The sequence below is a fragment of the Carassius carassius genome, chromosome 38, assembly GCF_963082965.1.
Source record: "Carassius carassius chromosome 38, fCarCar2.1, whole genome shotgun sequence".
Classification (NCBI taxonomy): domain Eukaryota; kingdom Metazoa; phylum Chordata; class Actinopteri; order Cypriniformes; family Cyprinidae; genus Carassius; species Carassius carassius.
The window spans coordinates 15,906,270-15,931,288 of NC_081792.1; the positions used below are offsets into that span (position 1 = coordinate 15,906,270).

The 25,019-nt window shown below is 37.4% G+C and overlaps 2 protein-coding genes across 7 annotated transcripts in view; both read right to left on the bottom strand.

Moving 5' to 3' along the window:
• Window positions 1-25,019, bottom strand: part of LOC132119424 (DNA-binding protein inhibitor ID-1-like) — a 300,095-nt gene that overhangs the window by 206,565 nt on the left and 68,511 nt on the right. The window lies entirely within an intron of this gene.
• On the bottom strand, window positions 1,557-24,962 carry LOC132119420 (death-inducer obliterator 1-like). 6 transcript variants are annotated; one of them, XM_059529351.1, is made up of 16 exons: window positions 24,755-24,962; window positions 22,795-22,844; window positions 18,034-18,904; window positions 16,311-16,656; window positions 13,299-13,517; window positions 12,429-12,645; window positions 9,292-9,865; window positions 8,933-9,092; window positions 8,703-8,819; window positions 8,438-8,602; window positions 8,034-8,190; window positions 7,426-7,900; window positions 7,076-7,223; window positions 6,895-6,984; window positions 6,573-6,768; window positions 1,557-5,560 (listed from the first exon to the last, which is right to left on the bottom strand). In XM_059529351.1, the coding sequence occupies exons 3-16, from the start codon at window positions 18,738-18,740 to the stop codon at window positions 2,070-2,072; spliced, it is 7,062 nt and encodes a 2,353-aa protein (XP_059385334.1). In that variant the 5' UTR covers window positions 18,741-18,904; window positions 22,795-22,844; window positions 24,755-24,962; the 3' UTR covers window positions 1,557-2,069. The 6 variants fall into 6 exon arrangements, with proteins under 6 accessions (XP_059385334.1, XP_059385335.1, XP_059385332.1 ...); XM_059529352.1 differs by lacking the exon at window positions 24,755-24,962 and adding an exon at window positions 24,583-24,716; XM_059529349.1 differs by lacking the exons at window positions 22,795-22,844; window positions 24,755-24,962 and adding an exon at window positions 19,290-19,486 and having other exon boundaries at window positions 9,292-9,862.

A 25,019-nucleotide genomic window follows, 5' to 3' on the forward strand; every position in this document is an offset into this window, starting at 1 on the left:
CTGAACACAGAGAAAGACATTTTGTTACACATAAAAATTCTACAGAAATGTAACAAATCTGACTTGTGTCTCAATTTTGCCATGTTGTTACAGCCACACCAGTTCATTTGTGTGTTGTGTGTGTCTGTTTTGTACTCTTGATGTTTTAGAGTGTAACCCCTTCCTTCATGCCTGTGTTTTTACTGGAGTTGTGGCTGAATTATTGAATTTATTTCACACGTTTGCAAAAAAACATGCTTTGTGTTATATATATATATATGTGTGTGTCTTTTGATGTCAAGATCGGAATGCAAATAATTTTTTTTAGAATACTGTCGAACAAAACCTATGATTGGTCTATTAATTTCCAATAGTGCGCAATTTTGACTTCAAACAACACAAGTGTAATTGTTTTTTATTACCATTTAGTTTTGCCAAATCAAGTCCACAACAATTTTGTTTTTGGTCACATAGCAATTGCCATAAAAGTCTAGTGCTTCAAAACATTTTTTTTTCTGGTCTAAAATGACCGAACAACACCAGAGAGTTCATTTGTGTGTTGTGTGTGTCTGTTTTGTACTCTTGATGTTTTAGAGTGTAACCCCTTCCTTCATGCCTGTGTTTTTACTGGAGTTGTGGCTGAATTATTGAATTTATTTCACACGTTTGCAAAAAAAACATGCTTTGTGTTACATTCACACTAGTTCATTTGTGTGTTGTGTGTCTATTTTGCACTCTTGATATGTTAGTTTCCCCCCTTTATTGTAGTGCAGTTTTTTTCTGCATCATGAATGATTTGTAGACTGTACACAAAAAATAAATATTTTCATATTTCCTTAAAACTTTGACTTAAAACAACACAAGTGTAATTGTTTTTTATTACCATTTAGCTTTGCCAAATCAAGTCCACAACAATTTTGTTTTTGGTCACATAGCAATTGCCATAAAATTCTAGTGCTTCAAAACATTTTTTTTTTTTGGTCTAAAATGACCAAACAACACCAGAGAGTTAATTAAATTGTCACACTAGCAAGATCCACCCAGGAAAAATGTAATAATTTAAAACAAATAATACACATTCCTGACATTTGTGGAACACTCATTCCAAACACATTATGATTTTTAATTCTAATGTCATGTAGGCCTAGTATTTGTATAAATTGCAGATTATGTAATGTGGATTATGTCACACCCAAATGTTCTGTTCTAATATGTAATCTGTTTGGATATATTAGACAGCATTAGTCAATGATCCACAAAAAATTATTAAAAGTTAGTGATGGGTTACTTGGATTGCTTTAGGTGGAGGAAATTAGATTTCAAGTCAATTTAAACTTGTTAAATGTACTGCAAGTGTGCTTAACAAACCATAAATAAAATGACCATACTAACTACTACTGAAATATCAAATCAACTAAATTCTAATAAATTTGCAAAGCATTTAAATGTGCCCTGCCTGACATAAATATCAAGTTATTTTAAAGCATACAATTTAACCTACATGAAAGTTACCTTGACCATGTATAAAACGTTCCAAACCATTTTAAACTCCCCCAAAATTTCCCAGAAAACACAGAGATTTTTATTATAATCACAAAGAATTTAATTGAACAATTGTAATGAACATATGTAGTGGTTTCAGGTCAATCATTAACAATAGCCTTCAGACACATTAATTGCTGGTTAAGCTTTTACCATACAAAGGCCTTCTTTTAAAGACAATTTTTTTCCTTTAAACATAATTTTAAACCTATATGGCTTAAGACTTTTCTATTTAGAAAAAAGTAATTAAAAACACATCTGTATATACATGAATACATATTTACATGTTTTACTGTTTTACTCTTAACTGTGAAGTTGTCCATATTTTCCTTTAAAACAGACCTACAGGGAGAGTGTATGTTGTACTGACAAAATTATCACATAAGAGGTACACCTGAAGATGTTGTCAACATCAAGGCTTTGTAAGTAAATAGCATAAAACATTGAGCAAGAAAAGAGTACAAAAGAGACCTTCAAGAGCAACATTCAAACCCATGCAAATTTAGAAAGAAAAAATATTGTCAATCTACAGTTAAGATGAATGACAATCATGACGGGTTTTCAGATTCTGTAGACTTTGCCCTTGACTTGTCAGATCTTTCTTTTTTGGCATCTTTCTTTTCTTTGCTCCTGCTACTGTCCCGTCTGTCTCTGTCCTTGCCTCTGTCTTTGTCCCGTTCTCTGTCCCGATCTCTTCTTTCCCGATCTTTTCCACGTTCTCGTTCACGACTCCTTGAGCGTTCTCTTCTCCTGTCCCTGCTGTCTCTATCTCTGTTACGGTCTCTTTCTCTGTCTCTGTTCTTTCCTCTGTCTCGGTCATGGTCTTTACGGTCTTGCTCCCTCTCCGAGCCACGGTCTCTGTCTCGATCTCGGTCTCTCCTCTTGTCTCCATCTCCATATCGTTCAGAATCTCTGCCTCTATTGCGATCCCGCTCTCTACTGTGTTCTCTCTCTCTTTCCCTGCTTCGTCCCAGCTCCCTTTCTCTTTCCCTGCTCCGGTCTCTTTCACGATCCTTTTCTCTACCCCGGTCATACTCATGCTCCCTGTTCCAGCCCCATGATCGTGCACCATGTCCACCTTCTCGATCTTGGTCTCTCCTATCTTCAGACAAATCGTGCTGTATGTCTTCAGATAACCTTGAGGAGGCATCTCTGTCACGTGAAGCACCATCAAATCTACTTGGACGATTATGTGGTTCTGAAGTATCTCTGGTGGAACAGCTTCGTCTCCTCATTTCAGGGGACTGCCGTCTCCAGTGGTCATCACGGTGGCTATCTGGGCTGTGTTCAACTATACGGCTTTGTATTGGTATGGGACCTTCAGGAGGTGTCGGAAGCAGAGGTCCACGAACAGGTCTAACATCTCGAACATCACTTGGGGTATCATCATTGTAGTTAAATCGTGCTGGCTGACTAACAGGTTCCTTTTCATAATGTCCTGGTGGTGGATCTCTCAGGCCACCAAACTGCTGCACTGATGGTCTCCGGTGCTTGTCAAAGTCTTGAGATAAAGTTCCCAGTGGTTCGTCAAATGATCCCCTGTGCTGAGGTGAACCACGAAATTGGTTTGGAGGTGGAAATCCCTGTCCCGACATTTCACCTGAAGGTCCAGGGGGTCCCCTTCGTCCATCAAAGTGGTTTGGTGGTAGTCCCCTAAAAGGAGGCCCTTGTGAAGGTATCTGGGGCTTCTCTATTCCCTGATGATATGAGTTTCCACAATCTTCAAATTGATCCCCAGGCCCTCTTGACACATTAGATGGAGGGCCACGATCCCCAATGTTATGAAGAGGAGATGGGCCTCTTGGCCCAGGGAAGTGGGATAGTGGTTGTGGTCTATTATCAAACAGATTTGGAGGGGGACCAGAAAATGGTGGAGGTGGTACCCTGGGTGCAGAGAAGTTAAAAGGGGGTGGAGGCCCATTAAACCTTTGACCATCAAAGGTGGGAGGTGGCCTGGGTGGTGGGGGCCCTGGAGGTGGGCCTCTTGGTCTAATATGCTGAGGGGGCAATGAACTAATGGAATTATCAAATATCTGATGAGGAGGACCTCTTTGATCCATTGGTTGGAATGGTCCTCTTGGTGTAAAATTTGGAGGCAGTGGACCTCTTGGAGCAGCATCTAACTGAGAACTGCTACCCCACTGACTCTGGAAAGGTGGATACGATCCATGTGGTGGATACTGAGAATGATCATTATCCACAAGAGGAGGTGGTGGACCTTGTATTGAGGGAATCTGCATTAAAGGTGGTCCTGACATTGAAAGAGGGAGATGCATGGGTGGTGGAACAGCGATTGGTGGTGGGCCTTGCATGGGAGGTGGACCAAAAATAGGTGGAGGACCAATTGGAGGAGGAAAAGACATTGGAGGTGGAATGTTAGTAGGGTTTGTTGTTGGTATGTGCTGTATATGAGGACTGTGAGAATCCATATAAGATGAGTTGTCCTGGATGACATCTTGTGGCACTCCTGAATGTAAAGATGTAGATGAAGTACTGATTGTTGAAATGTTATAATATGTAGTTGTTGTGGTCTCAATAGGCTGGCCAATGGATGAAACTTGATCAGCTTTTAAAATACTGGCAGAATTAGGCCAAACCTCCTCAAAACTTTTGATCTCAGATTCAATGGGGTCATCCTTAATTTTGGGTTCCTCTTCAGGTTCTTTTTCCATGTAGCTTTCAACTAACTCTGGGTCAATTTTTTCCCCTAGTAATGGAATAGAAACTTCTGTGCTCTTTGTATCAAGAAAAGGCATCTCTTCGCTCTTGCCGTCTTCCTCACTCTCGTCCCCTTCCTCAGATTTGGATACTTCTGAGTCCAGGATGGCAGACTGCACTGAATCTAAGGAGGAAATGACTTGTGACAGGGGTATATCTGTGGTTGCAGAGGGTTCCTCTACTAATGTATCCTTGGTAGAGTCCAGCTGTGCAGTCTGTGTGTCTGCAACTGAGCATGCTTGTGTCTGTGGTGTTTCTATCACTGTACCTTGTTGTGGAGAGGTTTTGTCTGTGGTAAAAGAAGATTCCTCTTCTTTTACTGTGGAATCTGATGTCTTTCTTCTACTTGTAACCACCTGTCTAGGGTCTCTACTCTGCCTTGGGTCTCTTCTCTGATTAATAACTGGAGTGGCTGAATTCTTTGCCACCAACTCTTCAACCTTTTTACCAAGCTGCAGCAGTTGACTTTCAGCCAACAGGGATGTAACAGGCTGAGAAATCAAAGTCTCTGGTATTTGTTGATGAACTGGTTCCTCATGCTTCCGTTCCTCAATATGTTTTTCTTCAAACACCTTTTGATGTTCAGTTAATTTCTTAGTACTTGGATCAACCCCAACATCATCAAAAAGAGAGTCATCCTCAGGGTCATAAGCTACATCATCCATTAGAGGGGTGACATCTGCTTGCTTAAGTTCAGCAGATACTTTGGTTGTATCATGGGTATTTCCTGTACTATAGCCAACAGCTGGGTCATATTCTTCCTCAGGATCATACGGTCTATCATCCTGAACTTCTACCTCTTTACCCTTGGTTATTGCAAAGTGCTGTACAATTGGATCTAACAGGGACACACAAGGCACAGCGACATCTACAGCACTTTGATCTGAAGGTGATGATGAGACATCAGAATCCTGCTTCTTCTTACCAAAAAGTGATTTCAGGATAGTCTGAAGTGGTGTGGAAGAAGCTGCTGAGACGTTAGAGGATGGAGAATTGTTGCCTGTGCTATTGCTGACACCAGGCGCTTTCAAAGAGGACAGTAACGAAAACACAGATGAGACAGAACTTGAGGACTCTGGAGCACTGAGGGGTGGAGGGGTGCCTGGGGGAGTTGTGCTTATGGCATCCAGGCTAGTTCGAAGAACTTTGTCCTGTTTTATTTCAGATTTACCAGTAGTGGATGGTTTTGGGAGGCCTGTTTCATCGTCTCTTAGAGTTTTAGAATGTTTTTCCTCATTCTCTAGAGGGGCTCCACGACGCTTCCTGTCCTTCTGGCATATTAACAACCCAAGGAGGAGATTGGGACGAGCTGGTTCCAGCCCTGCAAAATAAATAAATAAATACGAAACATTATTTCACAAATAGATAATCTACTTCTAATACATACTATAACGCCTACATAATAGGTTAGAAATATACATAAATAGATCATGTTCCACATTATACAACAAACTGGTAACTAAAAATGTACCAACACACAATTGCTTTTTTTTTTTGTATTTATGCAACAACCAAATTATCCTCATAATTTATACATTTAACGAACAAAGAATTATTGAATATTAACAAATTAGATTACCACAAAAGACTTTATTATCAGCATTTAATTAATGACAACACTACTCATGTTTGTTACTCTAGCAAACTTATGGCAATGATTTAAATCATGTAAATTTTATGCAACAATTCGTCTCAGGATAAGAAACGTGCTGGCGAACATCAGTAAGTCAGTCACTCCTTGGGCAGGTTGGACGATTCCTTTTACTTACAATAAAAGATGTTGTCCAGCATATAATTTACCATGGTTGCCATGACATTACAGCTAGTCCGACAGCAGACAGCATAAATGGCCATTCTTAATTTTAATATTCAGCAAAGTTATATTACATTTTTAGTAATAGTCACTTTGAGAAACATTTTAAACACTTGTTCTCATAATTAAATATGAACCTGATAAAAATAAGGCTAGGACACAAATATCTAGGACATCAAACTTGGATTCATGCTAATTTTTATTAGACAGTCTTCAAATACATGACAACTTGTAGAAAAAAAATAAGACAAGTTACAAGTATACAAACAACTTTGTCTTAAACAGGCTCTTATTGTAGCACATTTGACATGGCCATGGTTTGTCTTCCTTTTTTTAAATTGTGGAACAAGCTTTCCATTCAAAGAATAGAGAGTTAAAAAACAAACAGACTTAATCATCCTTACCTGATGTTAACATAAAAAATGGCTCTTTTTTTCTGGGGAAAACACTAAGAAGATTCTTTAAAGAGACTTCATTGTATATGCTTCTTCGTATATGAGACTTCTTTGTATATGCTTACCTGGTCCATCAAATGGCAGAAGCTTCGCAGGAAGTGGGTCTTTTGAGCTCAGAGGGATGAGGTAAAGGTCTTTAATTCGCTTGTTGCTGTTTGCGACTACTCCAAACCGCTTACGGCTACTAAAATAAGAAAACAGAGACACATACGCCACCTCCTCCTCTTCAGTTGCTGGATGGAAACGAATAAGACTGAGTTCCTGAAAAAAGAACACTCAGTATCAGAAAACAGCAATCAGATCAATGAATTACAGTTTGTAGTGGTTTGATTTTATAAGTACTGAATTTGATTCTAGTGCATATGAAATGTGTTTTTATTTTCATACTTTTGACAGTGAAGTCTTCAACTTCCCCACATAATCCCATACAGTGTGTGGTGATATTCTACCACCAATATGAATAGTGTCAGGCAAGTCCTGCAAATAAAATTAAAAGAGTTGTTAAAATGTAATGTGAACCCAATATTCTAATATTAAGACCTTTTAAGAAAATCCTTGCAAAACAAACCTCTTTAATATGCTCAAATGATCCTGACACCAAGTAGGCTTTTGTGACAAACTTGGCAACAGAGTGCATGTTTATGAATCCTTTCCACATCATCTCTTGTCCAGACAAGAACAAAGCGGTTTCACCTTCAGGAGGGGGCTCTGACATACTGATAAAAAAAAAAAAAAAAAATATATATATATATATATATATATATATATATATATATATATATATATATATATATATATATATATATATATATATATATATATATATATATATAATAATTACAAATATTTCTACATAGTAAGGCAGGAAGACATTTTACATTAAATAAAATTATATATAAATTCAATTAAATCCTGCACCTGGTAGAACTAGACCCATAAGAGGCTGTTTTTGGGATCACAGGTCTGGGTATAGATGCTGGGGCAGGAGGGGGCATAGGCAAAGGACCCTTTGCTTCTACAACCACGGGTTCAACAGAGATAGGAATATTTGATGGCATAGCAGGAACAACAACATCAGGAACTATCTGAGGCACAGACGAACGGTGACCAGCAGTACGAGGATCCCTTCGAGTTATTGTAACAGAAGAGACTGCAGGTACAGCAGCAGTGACTGGGGCCTGAACCACAGGAAATACACTGCTTAGATCCTCCATTACAGCTGCAGAATCAGATATGGGAGTCTCAGGACCAGAAAGAGAGGACACTTGAGGGAGATCAGCAGGAGATTTGGATGGTCTTGACTCCGATTTAGACGTAAAAGAGTTCTCTGGCTTTTTAGGTGCAGACATTTTGTTTTTTTTAGATGGTGGTTCATCATCTACCAACTTCTGGCCTGAAAAATGAGCAAAATGTAATTTAATTACTCAGCTATTAGAAAATCATAGGTGAATGTACAACAAGTAAGGGACACTTTCCAATAGGTCTTGAGGGTATATGGCTTTTTATTGTGGTAATACAGTCCCCACCTGTACAGATCTTGCAGTTCAGGTCAAAGAGATGAGCCCTGTGCTCTGCTGTAGTGTCTTTCAGCATACTACTAAAGATATCTGGCACTGAACTGCCTTTCCCAGTAGACACTGGGGCTTGTGACACAGAAGTAGGCCGTGTGTCCTCCTGGGAGTCCTGCTCAAAAAACGATATTGCACAAAGATAGAAGGAAAAGATCAATAAACAAACTTTAGAAACCTATTCTCATCCATTTATGCATAAATGTTTATATGCACCCATGTGAAAGAAAAAAAAAATAAGCTGAGAAAGGTGGTAGGTATGAGAACAAATTAAGCAAGTCACTTTGGGAAACTGAAATGACAGTGATACAAAGATGGTGTGTGGAAGATTAGATACAGAAAGCAAGAAAGCCAGAACTTACAGCAGCAGAAGCCAAGTGGGGAGACTGGGAAGTGGCAGGCATACATACATCTCCATCAGACATAGGAGGAGGAGCCTCCTCCATGTCCACAACTGGGGGAGCACCCTCCTGTCTAGATCCACTTTTGGGCTGTCCTGACTGGGATCTCACACTCATATCCAGACTCTTTAGGAATAAGAACATAATTTAAAATAAACAGTACGAGCATACTATCACAGCACCACAGTTATCCGAGTTTAAACAAACAATTTACAACTTGTTTTACCTCAGAGATCTCAGATTTTCTCCAGTCTGACATCTCCCTCGAAAGAAGTTCTTCTGGACTCAGTCTCACCAGCCTGAATGGACTGATCTCACCACCAACCACACGATAGAACAGGCCCTGCCACACAAATAAGTAAAATAATACATCTCTCTGCATTGTTAGATCTCATATAGATACTAAAATGCACATTTCAGAACAATGGTCTCTGACATAAACATACAGGGACTAACCTTGTTTTTGGGGTCCTTTAGATTGAACATAAGGGACCTGTACTTGTTCTTGTACTTGTTATCAGTGTTCATATAAAGGTTAAACATCTCTTTCTCAATGCTGACAGCCAACTTTCCCACTCCGCTTTCAGACATTGAGAGATCATCACTGTCACTGGCCCTATGGCACAATGATGGATTTAAATTCATATTTCAGTTCAAATAAAAATCATTTTAGATTTCAATTGCACGATTTCGAAGATCGTATAAAATGCAATCACGGAAATTTTTTTTTAGTTACTTTCCATTTTAATGCTTTATTAATGCCATATTGCTTTATGAAAAAAAAAGTAAATGCAATACCTCTTAAGATGTCTCACCTTTTATATAAGATATCAGTCAGTGATCGTCTGATGTTGGATCTCATCTGGTTGTTGGGTGGTGGCTGTTGAGGAGCAGCAGGTGCGATGGGTTGGTTTGGTTTAGGTGCCGAGTGCTGGGTGGATGACCCTGGTGAAGGTGGGGTTCTAGAGGTGGGAGAGGGACCCTGCTCTACAGAGTCCTTCTGCCCTACCTGTGGCTGCTTTTTTGGGATAGTAAAGGTGCTCTTGCCAACACGGAGAGCTCCAGTGACATGGTGGCGAGATCCAGGGGGGCCTGAAGGTGATAAAACCGGAATTGGTGGTGGGGGAGGTCCTGGCTTTTTTGATTTGCCCTGTATGGGTAAGGATTGTTTCCTTAACTCTCTTCCACTGTTCAAAGGTGCTGCAGTTGTTTTGCCTTTGGGAAGAGGTGAGGTGGCAGCAACTGCCTTTGTCCCCTTGGAGCCAGGAGACTTCTTCCCTCCTTTGGGAGCAACATTTGATGCAGGAGGTTTCTTATCAGTGGAAGCCGTTTTCTTCTCTGGCTTGACTTCCTCATCGTCCTCCTTTTCTTTGTCTTTTTGGGCAGCTGCTGGAAATCAGAAGGAATAAACTGATTTATCAACACAGAAATGAAAGAGGTAACTAACCAGGTGCAAATGTTACAATTCACTATATGAATTTGAAGTATTGTGAAATGCTCAATTGTAGTGCCTTGCCTTGACATTGTAGTTACTTTTCTAAAGTTACTGAATATGTAAACCATCATTACCAGTTAAAGAATAGGCTCAGAGAAAAAAACAAGAAAATGTTTAACATTTAAACTTTAAGAAAATATCCCGTCTTAAAATCATATTCAAGCCAGTATCTAAGGCTACTTGACTCACAGATCAGTCAGTGGTATTTGTATATATATTACTAAATATTCTTCATTAATTTATTAATCATAACAATCACTGTATGACAAGTGAATCAGTTTAAATATTTTACCAACTGGAGCAGCTATTAGTAAAATATTCAAGTAATTTAAAATGATGATAAAAATATGAGGAGAATGTAAAGGGTTCATAGCACAAACATTTCAGTTATTAAGTGATGGCTCAATCTTGGATACAAAATTTGATTGCCTACTGCCTTGTTATTACTTTGTCAGGATATAAATCTCTAACCCAATTAAATCCCTTGGGAAAAAGTCTGAAAAAAATATATTAAAATGCTGATAGAACTGTCAACAAGCAACAATATAGCACATTAGTTAGATAAAGCATAGACATTGTGATGTAATAACTCATGGAAATAATATACAAGAACTTTATAAAAGATTATCTTACCAGCTATAGGGAGGGAAAAAAATGATTTCAATATTCAATATGACATTTACAGAGCTATTCAAGTGTACAATCACTGTACAATAACTTAAACACTCAATAACTGGATCTCAGCCTACTTGTATTTCAGAAATGCATCTTTAAAAAGCACTTCCAAGAGCAGGTACACAATGTACATCAGAGCATCAATGTAATCCCACTCATGTGTTATCCACAGAGAAATTACTGCATATCTTGATCAACACAACACAAACAACCCTAGGCAACCTTATATACACTAATGCCACATTTAAAATGCTAAAAAACACGAACAATGCTACTGGGACCAACACCAAAATTGGCATTCTTTTTGATTTTCTATTTCATAATTTTCTGGAATCAAACAAATGCCCCACATTATGCTTAAGGTATCTTTTTTTTCCCTTGTTTTTGCATATGATGAACAGAAAACTTTGCAATAGTCAACCATACCAACTAAAGGAGAAAACTCATGCTCTAAATGCAATCTCTGCATCAAATCAACTGTACTGAGCCTTCAAACAGGTACACCATGCTTTCAATATGTAATCTATTTAAATATTAAATAAGACCAGTATATCAGCATTGCTCTACATTCTGTGTATATGCATAAATACTGCTTGACATTTCCCTGTGTGCTGCAATTATGAGGCGTGTGAATTCTGCTGTCGTCTGCTGTGGGGTGATATGATGTCATCATCTGTTCTTCTTTATGGATCCTCATTACTTCAGTTCACTCTTGGGCTCTTGGACTTTTCTGAAAGGTCACAGTACTTCTCTCAGGCCGGCTCCAACGACTGTAGGCTTCTTTTTGTAAATCATTGTGAGATATTTAGCGGATGGCTCACAAAAACCAGAAACAGGCAGAAGTCATGCCATCCCATGTTGTCATCCAATAAACAGACTTCTCTTACAATTGAAGCACAGGGCCAGAAGAGTATTATCCGCAATTTCACTTTATTTTGAATGCCACTTTGTCCAATGATGATTTATAAATGCAATTGCATGCAAGTCAAAGGAATATCAAAATAAAAACTGTTAGTTAAAACGTCACATGACTCCATTAATATACAACAGCACCGTAGTCAAATGTCCATGTGCTCAAAGATGTTCTATTCTTAGTCGGGGAGGGCAGGAGAAAAAGACACCAAACCTACCTGATCAGCTGTCAGATGAAGTCAGTACATCTTTTTGGATGAAGTTTTTGCCCCGATGATGGCAGGAATTGGAGATAAATTACAATGGTTTTCCATTCATTGAGAGACTCAAAGTAACATGCATATATACTTTGTAGACGTTTGTCAGAAAGCTTTACAAAATTGTATCATGGCAAGGCACTACAGTCTGGCCTCAGATCCATAGGATCTATATTTTTAAATCACTTATTTGGTGCAAAACTAAATTTACTCACATTAAGTAGATTAAATACTTAATTACAGACTGTAAAGTACAGTCTTTATGCTTTTTAGATCTTAAATACTTACCATTTTGATATTATTTAAACTTACCTGTTCTGGAGCTCTGAATGACCTGATACAGATTCTTTCCAAATATTAGCATCTTGCAGTGTTGCATAAAAACACTGATAAAATATTTTAAGATGCAGCACAGGGTGTCCAACTTAGAAAATTCATAACTATAGCCGTGCTAAGATTTTCCAGCACTAATATACCTTTAAAGGCACGTCATTTCAATCCAATTCTCACCAGAATTTTAATTTGTGAATCTGCTGTTCTTCACAGTTCAAAACGCCCATCATTGGTAGAGACAGGTCAATAAAATGTGGAAAACCCTCAAAGAGATACATACACGTTTTGTTTAACACAGATGCTGATATGGTTGTAGTCTTTTCTGGCGTTACTGCAATGTAATTATGGTCACTGGACCAGGATGACATGGCTGGTGGCGGCGGATGCTCCTCTGCATGCTTTTCATCTTCATCGTCATCATATTCCTCAGTCCCAGATTCTGACTCCTCCTCCTCACCTGCTTGGTTAGAGGACCTCCTTTCTGGGCCAGACCTCCTCTATAGTCAAGAACAGAAAGCACTGTTAGCATATACATATTTAAATGTCCTGGCATTATAGAGCTGATGCAATACCCATCTTCCTGATTTATTCTGCACCTGAATTAGCAACTACTAAACATCTTTTGCTATTACAACTAAAAACCAATTTAAGCGTATCCTCGCAGAACAATAATTTGGCCTTAATCCACTGTATACATATACACACACACACACATATATATATATACACACATACATACATATATATATATACACATACATACATATATATACAATATATATACACATACATACATACATACATACATACATATATATATATATACATATATATATACATACATATATATATATATATATATATATATATATATATATACATATATATATATATACATATATATATACATACATATATATATACATATATATATATACATATACATATATATATATATATATATATATATATATACACATATATATATACACATATATATATATATACACATATATATATATATACATATATACATATATATATATATATATATATATATATATATATGAACATACAGAAAGCAATTTAGTACTATTAAAGCCTTAATAAAATGAATATATGATTAACATAAGGTGCCTATGAATAATACCTTATTTGGTGATTTATTTGAAGTCTTTTTCTGTGCTTTGGGCCTGCCCCTCTCCTTCTGTTTAGAGTCTTTTCCATCCGTGGTGATGGTCTTCATGGCAGCAGCGGCGTGTCTGAGTATGCAGTCGTTCCCACAGTAGACAGAGTCAGGGAGCGCATCTCTCTCACAGCCAGGGCCAATGCACTTTGGGAGGCAAGATCCTTCAACTGCAGTCACCTGCTGAAAACTCAGGGATGTCAAACCGCTGTGGCCACTACATTACAGCAACGGCTGATCTACACCTTATGTACTGTATATTGCTTCCTTTTTTGTTTTTAAATAGCAAGCAGAACAGTAGGCATTTTTGCACTATCAATTTTAAAAACAGTAATATGCTACAGTCACGTTACCATATCAAATGTCATCCAGGAGAAAATGCTTATTTAAATGAAAATGTCTTAATTTTGTGGTCTAGTCTAATAAATTGTCAAATAAGATTTTGGCTAATAGTACTTCCAATGTTATTCATGGCAATGGGTAATCCAGCATTTTAATTCAGAAATATGTGTTTTATACTGCATATTGTAGTAACACTAGAAGCACGTCTAGAGATTCTGCAAATAGAGAAAATGTACAAGTCCACAGTATGCATATTATATACACTGCAGCATTAGCAAGAGTAGCATGTTAGTATGCTAATCCATATAGTCAGACTTTACAAGGTTCTCATCTGCTGAAAATCTATTTTTAGCATGGGATTATTTTAGGAACTCTGCTTCACCAAGGAGAAATACAGTACAATTTAACAATTTAAATAAAAGAAAGGAACTGTGTGATTTGTAAACATATGTGAAAAAATAGCTAATAGTATGACACCAAATTAACTTTTTATAGGATTTAGTCTAAGCATATTTTTTATTTCAATTGTATGATTGTATTTTAAAGTGCCCCTATTATGCCATTTCCAATATTGTCTTTCATGCATTGTGTAATGTAGCTGTAGGTGAATGTAAACAATCAGCTGTAAGGTGTAAAGTCAAAAGTGCACGATAAATAAAGTTATTCGTCTTCCAAAATAAAGAATTGACTCTCTACAGCCTAAACGAGTCGTTAGTAATTTGATGGCTCAGTCCACTGTTCATTTGGACAAGCTGGCTCCACTGAATCACAAGTATGATAAATAATATGTTTATATTTTCTATCAAGCCTTCAAAATACGAACTATGGCAATGGGAGTATCGTTTCCAATGCGCTGTACGCAGTGGACCAATCACAACAGACATGGCCATCTGACCAATCAGAGCAGGCTCACAGAAAGGATGGGTTTAGAGAGACAATTTTTGAACTGCTTTGAACAAATAGTGAGAATGAGGTGATGTTAAATGCATATTTTGAGAAAGTGAACACATTTTTTGACCTATTGTATGTAATCCTATTGTATGAGACTCCCAAAACAATATTAGTAACCTTGAAAATGGCATAATAGGGACACTTTAAGAGGGGCTCATTTATAGCCACCTTTTAGTTTTATTGTTAAAGAGGCACTCACCATGGTTTTTCCTTATTGAATGACCATACCTTAATATCATAATCAGATAACTTTATGAGGTGATTTGGCAACAATCTCCCATTATGTTAGCAGAAACTGTACTCAATTGAGAAAAACATCCAATAATGACATGAAACCCAATAAAAACATTTTACATTTTAAAAATGGCACTAAAAAGTAGGGCTGCACGATTAATCAAATGCAATTGTCATGTGCATCTTGTAAGTAAAGCCGGTTCTGTAATCCGTAGTAAATCTCCAGCACGTGCTTTCAGATGGAGCAGCATTTACTACACAGAGCCGTAGTTCACGGACAAGCTATGCAAAATCAGACGATATAATCGTAGCATTATGAAATCGCTCTGCGATTATGAAAGCTGTCGGCGGAGCTTGTCAGTGAACTACAGCTGTGTAGTTAATGCTGAGCCATCTGAAAGCATGTGAAAATCCCACAAAACATGTCTTTACTACAAACTCACTTCATAACATCAGTTGAGTGTTTGAAATAAATCCTTCTGTGAGATGATGTGGCTTCTTACACAGATTAAGGCACGCAACATTTTTCATAGTATTCTAAGCAGTAAAGGTTATGTCGATTAGTGTTGCATTATTATATACTCTATTATAATAAAAATTATAAGATGAACTCAGATTAAACCATATTTTGTCATAGTCATGTGTTTATTGTCAACACGTTGAATCAATGAAAGCAGTTAAATTACAGGTGCATCTCAAATTAGAATGTTGTGGACAAGTTCATTTATTTCAGTAAATCAACTCAAATGCGTTTATTCAGCGGGGCTGTTTATTCAGCAACCGCTATAGGCATTTCCTGATTTCTTCTGCGGGGTGTAATTGGAGTTTCCATGCGAGAACGCCTTGTGGCTTTTGGATGGATATTTACTGCTGACCACAGAACCGTGCTTCCCTGAAAAACACGCATGACAATCGCAGCTTCTGCCTAATCGAGATTTATAACCCTTTTTTATTTAATTTCGATTAATTGTGCAGGCCCTTAAAAGCATGGTTCTCAGATATTATTGCTACCAAGAATTATGACAACCCTCCTGATGTTTGCCTAACATTAGTCAAATGATTAGGGGTCAAAACAGATAATCATAATTATACTGTACAATTAAACATTGTAAAAACAAAATATGACAGCCTTAAAATTATCGGCCAATTAATGCCCATCAAATTTGAAAGTTAAAAGAAATCTTATATGAATCATATTAATAATCTAAATCAGATATTGATGTTGTAATTTAAGTTACATTAATATAAAATTAAGCATCCAAGCAATGTGTCGCTGACATTATAACATAATCCTAAATAAGGTAATCCTGTAAGAAAAGCTGTCAAAATTCACGCACGGAGGCAGTGTCAAAAACTGAATCCAAACCCAACAGGATGATTTCCTCAATCCCACGAAATTACATGTAAACAAGATTTCAGTATTCAAACTTGTTTCATACAGAGACATACCGGCTGGAAAATCTTTATTTTCTTTTTTCCACTAGGATTGGTAGCCTTCTCGATCCTGCCCTTGATGCCCAGGTCATCAGAAGCTTTCTCCTCCATGGCAGCTGCAACAGTGCTAGATGGTGTAGCAAGAGCGCTCTCACTTTTACGAAGGCCAGCTGCTGGCCGTTTGCCATTCTCTGCAGCTGCTGTGGTGGAACCAGCCTTGGAAAACTGTCCCTTCTGTGTGTAGCAGTTTGGACAGACATAGTCCTCTCCATTTCTCTCCATAAGTCGGCCACGTGCCTCAGGGATGCCAACGCAGTCGCCATGAAACCACTCCTCACAGCGATCACAGCAGATCATAAACCTATGCACAAGGATTTAAACAATAACCAAACAACCTCAATAATCATTAAACCCACAAAACATAAAACTTTTGCTGACAACAGATAATTTCTGCTTTGAACAAAAAAAACTTTTTGGATAGTGCCTGATGAGGACAGTTTAACATTCACCATGCATTGAACTGACAATTATAACAAAGATTACGAATGTACCCATTTGGAACTGTGTATCAACACCAATAAATCTAATCAAAATACTCAATTTCACATTTTGACTTTCATTGTCGGCTTAAAACCCTTTCTAGCTAATTAATTAAAACATAAGCTTAGAGTTTGAATCCGGACTGCTGATATATTATGAAACAAAGTCATAATAGACATAAAAACAATGCAATTCAAAAAGCATAAGTCATTGGAAAGGTCTGTATGCTACAATGTGGCACTGTCACAGAGATTGCACTCACAAATATCTACCATATAAAAACTCAAAAATGCACAAGTAAATAAAAAAAAGATGTCATTGTTGACATATTCACACTTATGTTTCATGATTTATAGAAAATGACATTTACTTACAGAAGATTCCGATTAAATTGAGCCCAAACACAATTTAACCTGGCGAACATCTTAAAATAATACTCTCAGAGCAACATCATACAGCTACTAATACTTTCCCGGGTTACACTTACACTGTTTTGTGCATACTATGTTCTGTGCATCTAAAGTGTGATTTTTATGCATTTAGCTCATACCATATAAGGTTTTATAATTTAACACTGCAAAGTAGAGATTAGATTTAAGATGTGTATGACAATAACTTTCACAAGACCTAATTGTTATGGCATGCAAACCAATTTCTAGCACACAATATATAGATTCTTCCTGGGCAAACTCATGATTTAGTTTAAAATACTCCGGCAGATACATGTGCACATACTTACAGGGTATAAGAACACTTCAGTTCAGTTGCTTAGTGTCTTTGCTCTTCTGCTCATGCAAGAACTCTTTACTTTCAGAACATACTTTACTGAAATTAAACACCTATAAAATCGCTTTAACATTTTAATTGTTTGTATAAACATTTTTATGTAAGTGATGCATTATACATGTATAAATATCTAAACCAATATTATTAAAATGTTGTTTCATAGTAATTTATAATGTATAATTCTTGTAAATTTTAAATTTCAAAAACTACATTTAACTTTACAAATAACACATTTTGCAAATTAAATATTTATACAATTTTTATAAAAAGTTCAAATTTCATTAAAAAAAAAATTGTTTCAGACCAACTTTTTATGCTGAATCTCCCATTCATCAATAATTTAATTATCCCAGTATCCATCAAATAACATATACTAGCTACCAACATCTTTTCCACCTCTAAAGACACATACCTTTTGTTGTGTTTCTGCCTGCAGATGCAGTAAAGTGCATTAGGGTCATAACCATCACTGTCAGACTCACTGGAAGATGACTCTTCATCATCATCTTCTTTCTTCTCGTTGCGGAGCTTCACTCCTACTTTGGGTTTAGAGTCTCTTTTGGAGTCTTTACAGACTGCTCTAGTAGGACGTCTATTTATGGACTCGTTAGAGGTCTTCTCTTTGTTCTTATTACACTCCTCCTCACCTTCCTCTTCTTTCATCTCCACATCCTTCGCTTGTTCCTCTTCCCCATCCTTTCCATCTTCAGCAGTCGCAGTCTCAACATTTTCTTGAGTCTCTTTCATTACCTCACCGGAAGCCTTTTCTTCATTTTCAGAGCTGCCATCATCACTCACCGAGCCATTGCCAGGTTTAGGCTTCACTGCCCTCCTCATCCGTCCTCGACCCCTTTTCTTTTTCTCTGGTGAGGCCACTCTCTGTTCCTCTACCTTAGCATCTACATTTCCATCAAAGCTGGCTTCGGAGGCCGTTTCAGCATCGGTTGGGGTCTGGGATGGAGGATCTCCTCCCTCAAGTCGTGAGGGACAACTTCTCCTGCCCGTTCCTCTTCCTCGCTTCACAGTGACCAGAAACTCTTCCAGCTTGTCTGTGCGCTTTGCCTGCCTGCCGCTGCGACGCACTGGGGCGCCCCTGCCCTCGGGGGTCTCTGCTGCCATTTCTCCAGGGATCTCCCTCTTAGCAATGGTGGTCCGACGTAAACCCCAAGTCTTCTTAAACTCACATGGGGGCTTCGCGGATTTGTCAGGGTCCTCTACTTTGTCTTCACTAACATCACCTTGGTCTTTTTTATCTTTGACTTCTTCTGAGACTGATGGTGGTTCTGTGTGTGAGACGTAGCAAAATTTCAGTTCAATTCAAAAATAAATGTTTAATTATCAGCATACTGTAGCTATGGGATTTGGATCACAATTAAAACACTGATATGTGCTTTCAAGCTGATTAGTCAATGAAAACGAGGATGAATTTCCAGAAAAAAAAGAAGAAAAAAAAAGCATTTTAATTGATACGGTGACACCACATTCTGAAAAAAAATTATTGTAAAAAAGGTTTTAGCCATTTAATATTTTCCAGTGTATGCCCAGATCCGATAAAGAGTCTCTGAAATCTCAGTTATTATATCCTGTTTCAGCAGTTTCCCAATTTGAAACCCTGACTGGAGTGAATCCCACGGCTCTCTTGTATGTAGTGTAGTGGGCCGTGGGTACCTTGTGAGCTGGTATCCACAGGATCCTGGCTGGGCTCAGGCTCTGAGGCTTGAGCCAGCTCAGGGCTCACACTCTCCTCCATAGCAGAGACACTATTTTTCAAACAGAATGTCTATAATTAAGAAAGAAGAGAGATTTAATGGACAGCACACCTCCCAAATGTTATTACAAATTTCTAAGTGTGTATATATATATATATATATATATATATATATATATATATACATACAACATGCTTAAAAGTGCTCCATCCCTGATTTATTGCATTCAGAGTTCTGCGTCAAATCAAAATACACTGTACAATTTAAGGATGTCTGAAAGATTGTCTGAACCGTTTAGAGCTGAACTGCTACAGAACTATTACATGGATAACACTGATGGAAACCATTTCTCCTCGTTCATAAACTCTGCTTGAGTTCAAGATGCACACTGGGCTCCTCAAAACTAAATACTTAAAAACATACATTTCTGGGCTCACTACTTCCTTTGGTAGTAGTAGTTATTTTTATTCACATGTAAGCACCTAAGGCTATCTTCATGGGAAAAACTGAGTTGCACTATACAAGAGTTACATAAAAACAAAATAAAAACCAAACAAACAAAAATACAGCACCTAATTAACATTAGAAACATTTTTTAAAAAAAAAGACTTGAATCTTTCCTGATAAATCTTAATAAACAAGTCCCTAAATGTGAGTGTACTTTATAAAAAAGTTTTCTACTTGGATTAAAACCAGGACATTGCAATAAAATATGTTTAATGGAAAGGGGAGTCGTGCAGCTCGGTTTCTGTCTTTAAGCAAAAAGACATGGGTCTCCTCCATCTACTAAAAGTAGTAACTATCTAAAAACCAGGTTGCAGAGTTCAAACTGCAGAAATCACAAAAACGGAGAGAATGATGCCCCTTATTCTTATTATACACTCACCTAAAGGATTATTAGGAACACAATACATATACTGTGTTTGACCCCCTTTCGCCTTCAGAACTGCCTTAATTCTACGTGGCATTGATTCAACAATGTGCTAAAAGCGTTCTTTAGAAATGTTGGCCCATATTGATAAGATATCATCTTGCAGTTGATGGAGATTTGTGGGATGCACCTCCAGGGCACAAAACTCCCGTTACACCACATCCTAAAGATGCTCTATCGGGTTGAGATCTGGTGACTGTGGGGGCCATTTTAGTACAGTGAACTCATTGTCATGTTTAAGAAACCAATTTGAAATGATTCGAGCTTTGTGACATGGTGCATTATCCTGCTGGAAGTAGCCATCAGAGGATGGGTACATGGTGTTCATAAAGGGATGGACATGGGCAGAAACATTTAAACGATGCCCAATTGGCACTAAGAGGTCTAAAGGGTGCCAAGAAAACATCCCCCACACCATTACACCACCCCCAGCAGCCTGCACAGTGGTAACAAGGCATGATGGATCCATGTTCTCATTCTGTTTATGCCAAATTCTCTACCATCTGAATGTCTCAACAGAAATCGAGACTCATCAGACCAGGCAACATTTTTCCAGTCTTCAACGGTCCAATTTTAGTGAGCTTGTGCAAATTGTAGCCTCTTTTTCCTATTTGTAGTGGAGATAAGTGGTACCCGCTGGGGTCTTCTGCTGTTGTAGCCCATCCGCCTCAAGGATGTGCGTGTTGTGGCTTCACAAATGCTTTGCTGCATACCACGGTTGTAACGAGTGGTTATTTCAGTCAAAATTGCTCTTCTATCAGCTTGAATCAGTCGTCCCATTCTCCTCTGACCTCTAGCATCAACAAGGCATTTTCGCCCACAGGACTGCTGCATACTGGATGTTTTTCCCTTTTCACACCATTCTTTGTAAACCCTAGAAATGGTTGTGCGTGAAAATCTCAGTAACTGAGCAGATTTTGGAATACTCAGACCGGCCCGTCTGGCACCAACAACCATGCCACGCTCAAAATTTCTTAAATCACCTTTCTTTCCCATTCTGACATTCAGTTTGGAGTTCAGGAGATTGTCTTGACCAGGACCACACCCCTAAATGCATTGAAGCACCTGCCATGTGATTGGTTGATTAGATAATTGCATTAATGAAAAATTGAACAGGTGTTCCTAATATTCCTTTAGGTGAGTGTACATAACACTGGTAAAATAAAGGGAATATCTTAGCACACAACTGTACATTTATGAATAAAATAATATACATAATTTCCACTTGTAAATTCCAAATTCCACACACAATGGACAATAAAGAAGAAAAAACTGTTTGTGAATTGTGCACGTTGTGTAAAGTACAATAAAAATAATATATTTACACACACTAACTACTGTTCATTTTTTTTTTAAATAAAACTTGTATTCAGCAAGGGCACATTTCAATATATTTCAAAAATCAGCTTTGCCATCAGAGCAATTTATTGTGAATTTAAAATATTAAAATAGAAAACGGTTAATAATAGTAAAAAAAACAACAACAACAACAAAAAACAGTAGCAATATTCAGTAGTAATATTCAATAAAATTCATTAAAAAAATAAGCAAGATAATACAAAGTCTGTGTGATTGACCATTTTAAATTTGAATACATTTTTTCCAGAAAATATCTTCTGACAAAGACTACTTTCAATAATGTCTTCATAATGTCTTGTACTTTACATAGGCATGCATAAAGTGAGTGAAGTGACGTGTGGCCAAGTATGGTGACCCATACTCATTTAACTCATCCAACTGCAAACACACACACAGGGCAGTGGGCAGCCATGTGCTGCAGCACCCTGGGAGCAGTTGGGGATTTGGTGCCTTGCTCAAGGGTCTCACTTCAGTCATGGTATTGAGGATGGACGAGAGCACTGTACATCACTCTCCACAACTACAATTCCTGCTGGACCTGAGACTGGAACCCACAACCTTTGGCTTACAAGTACAACTCTCTAACCATTAGGCCACAACTGCCCATAAATAAAGCTGGTTAAAATACAAAAGTGTGAAACATTGAGTATAATTATTGTGTACTAATAATAATTAATTTCTGAATTCCATAATTGATGCATTTTCAGCTATTTTCATCATTAATTCAATGCATTTTACATTTCTAGACACTAGGAATTAATTTCATATTGCAATGCAAACATTAATTTTCATTATTTTGAGTTGCATACAACAGCATGTCCTGTGGACTTTTATAATCAAATACATCTGGTTCAAAGCTAACAGAACTCATTATGCTGTATATTACAATGAAAGCCATTTAAATTAAAAGGGCTGCAATGCATCATTCTAAAAAAAGTTTATATTAATATTGAACAATGTGATCTAGAGAAAAGCAGACCTGCTGTAAGACAGCACCTGTAGGCTCCAACATGCATTTGGCAAAGGAGAAAAAGAGTTATAAGTTACATTTATAAGGTTCAAGTTGCCAGTACACAATTATTGCCAACCATTATAACTATTAAAAACAGTGACAGTGTGACTTAAGTTGTCAAAAACCATGCAGTCTAATAATAACAGTAGTGAAATGCTGTACCTGTTTGCTATGAAGACGATGACTGGAACTCCTCTATTTAAGATACTGATCTAAAAAAAACAAAGCAGCACTGAAAATCAGCAACAACAAAAAAAGTAAACTATTAAGTTAAGAAGGTGGTTACATCAGCATATCAGGACATATAACTTTCCATATTTTTTTATTTACTTCATATATAACTTTTTATACAAATGTCCCTCCTTTAAAAAAAAAAAATAATAATAATAATAATAAAATACACACTCCAACCATGTAGCAAAACTGTTACTCATTCAAATGTAAAAGACCTTGTATTTTACATAACCTTGCATATTGTTGATAAAACACTGAATAGATGGCTAAGTGTGGCATAAAATGACAAATTAGCAAATCTATAACGTTACATAAGTCCACACAGGATTGTGTCATGTATTTGATTTGGCTCACTCTTGTTAGTTTAAACAACCACTAAAAATATTGTTCGACCCCTGCACTCAAGTTAAAAGCTATACAAACAAGTAACGTTATATGACAGCTCGCGATTACGTTATAGTGTCATAACTGCAATAATCCCGTTTACACACATTTTCTAAGCAAGTAATGTAAGATCACTGCACATCTCACATGTACAACACTGTATAATATAATTGCTAATCCAATAATATTAAGATAAAATGTAAGAACCAAGGAACAAAACGCACAGCTAATTAAATTATAAGAAGCGTGTTGAAGGCCCAGTCGTGTCATAGTAACATAAATAAGCTACAAACACAACTGACACGATGAACTCCGTACAATTACAACCCATAACTGTGGTTAAAAAAATACACATTCGCGTAATGCAGACAAAACAACGGCTTGCAGGACTGAGTATTTCGTTTTGTTACTTGCCCGTTAGCTTTAGCTACTCGCTAGCGCGCGACCCCCATTCCATTCGTGCCAAGTTTCGCTCACACAAGACAAGAGATCCTTTCATTCCATTATTTTGTTCCTCAGTTGCGCTCATAAGATTGTATGTTCTATATGGCACATAATATAACTGAAACGGTTCTCAATAGGCTCTAAAGTAGGTAACGTTACTATGACTATTAAATCTAACACATTTTTCGAGTCCGTTTCTTTGTCGTCATCGCGTAATGACGCCATCACGAGGTCCTTACGTCCTGGCGTTCCCTATAAAATCCAACGCACATTTTACACTGCTGTTCATTACGTTATTGATAAGCGTGTTTATTTTATGTCTACAGGATTTTCACGCCCAACGAATCACACAGACTAGTTTCTTAGCTGCCACGTGAGAAGAGGTTATCGTCTAACTAACACGTAATGTGTATTATTTAATAGCAAACTAATTTAGAGACGTTTCATATTCATGCAAAATATGCTGGAGACTTTATACACTTAAAAAGAGCATAGTTTTATTGACACACACATACACACTCATCTGCACGGTCTAGTTTTCTATACAGTCCAGTCGTGCAGAAAAATATTCAACAAACATTCATGAAAATAATAATAAATACTTCACATTATAATAAATTAGATGCAAAATAACGGACATGTTTAGTGCAACACCAGAGGATCTCACACACCCACTTCGTCGACACGGTACAAATCAAAACTTAATTGCATCTAAACTTCGTAGTAATCACATTTAAAGAGGACGGAATAATCCAATCGTGTATGTTACATAAATCTGTTAACAGTTTAGCGAATAACAGTCAAACTTTAATTTAAAAAAACGTGATTGCCAAGCACACATAGATTCAGCCTTATTTGATCTGGAGACAAAACTTTGTTATACTCCACCTGGAATAATATTTTCTTGTCGTATCAAATAAATATGGAGACTCGTGGCGCCATTACTAGAGCGCGATGTTCTGCTGTAAAGCTGACACTGAATCTGCATCTCTGAATTCAGCTCAGAGGACCGGCAGAATAACATACACTAGTGTTCAGAACTGAACATGCATATACTCACTTTTCTGCATTAATAGCTTTCGGCCTACGCTTATTGCAAAGGTATGACCTCCATTTTCTTTTCTCGTTGATGATGGTGGCGAATGCAGTATTTGCTTTTGCTAGTAGTACATAGCATGCCATGAAGCTGAAGTTGCAATGTAGAACAGCGACGCTGTGTCGTGGGGGTGAAAATGCACCATCCAAAAATATCCACCATGCAGAAGTGGGCCCTCTAATCTGCAGTAAAACATCTAACCGCCGTTCAAACTTCAAAGCCTACGTGA

What these genes read in the sequence shown, in the direction of transcription:
- LOC132119420 (XM_059529347.1), bottom strand. Translation starts at nt 19,371, where the DNA reads ATGGAGGAGAGTGTGAGCCCTGAGCTGGCTCAAGCCTCAGAGCCTGAG. An exon ending in ACTGATATCTTATATAAAAG is followed by an intron (nt 9,093 to 9,291) that starts GTGAGACATCTT and finishes ATTGTGCCATAG; the next exon opens with GGCCAGTGACAGTGATGATC. An exon ending in CATTTGAGCATATTAAAGAG is followed by an intron (nt 6,985 to 7,075) that starts GTTTGTTTTGCA and finishes TTTTATTTGCAG; the next exon opens with GACTTGCCTGACACTATTCA.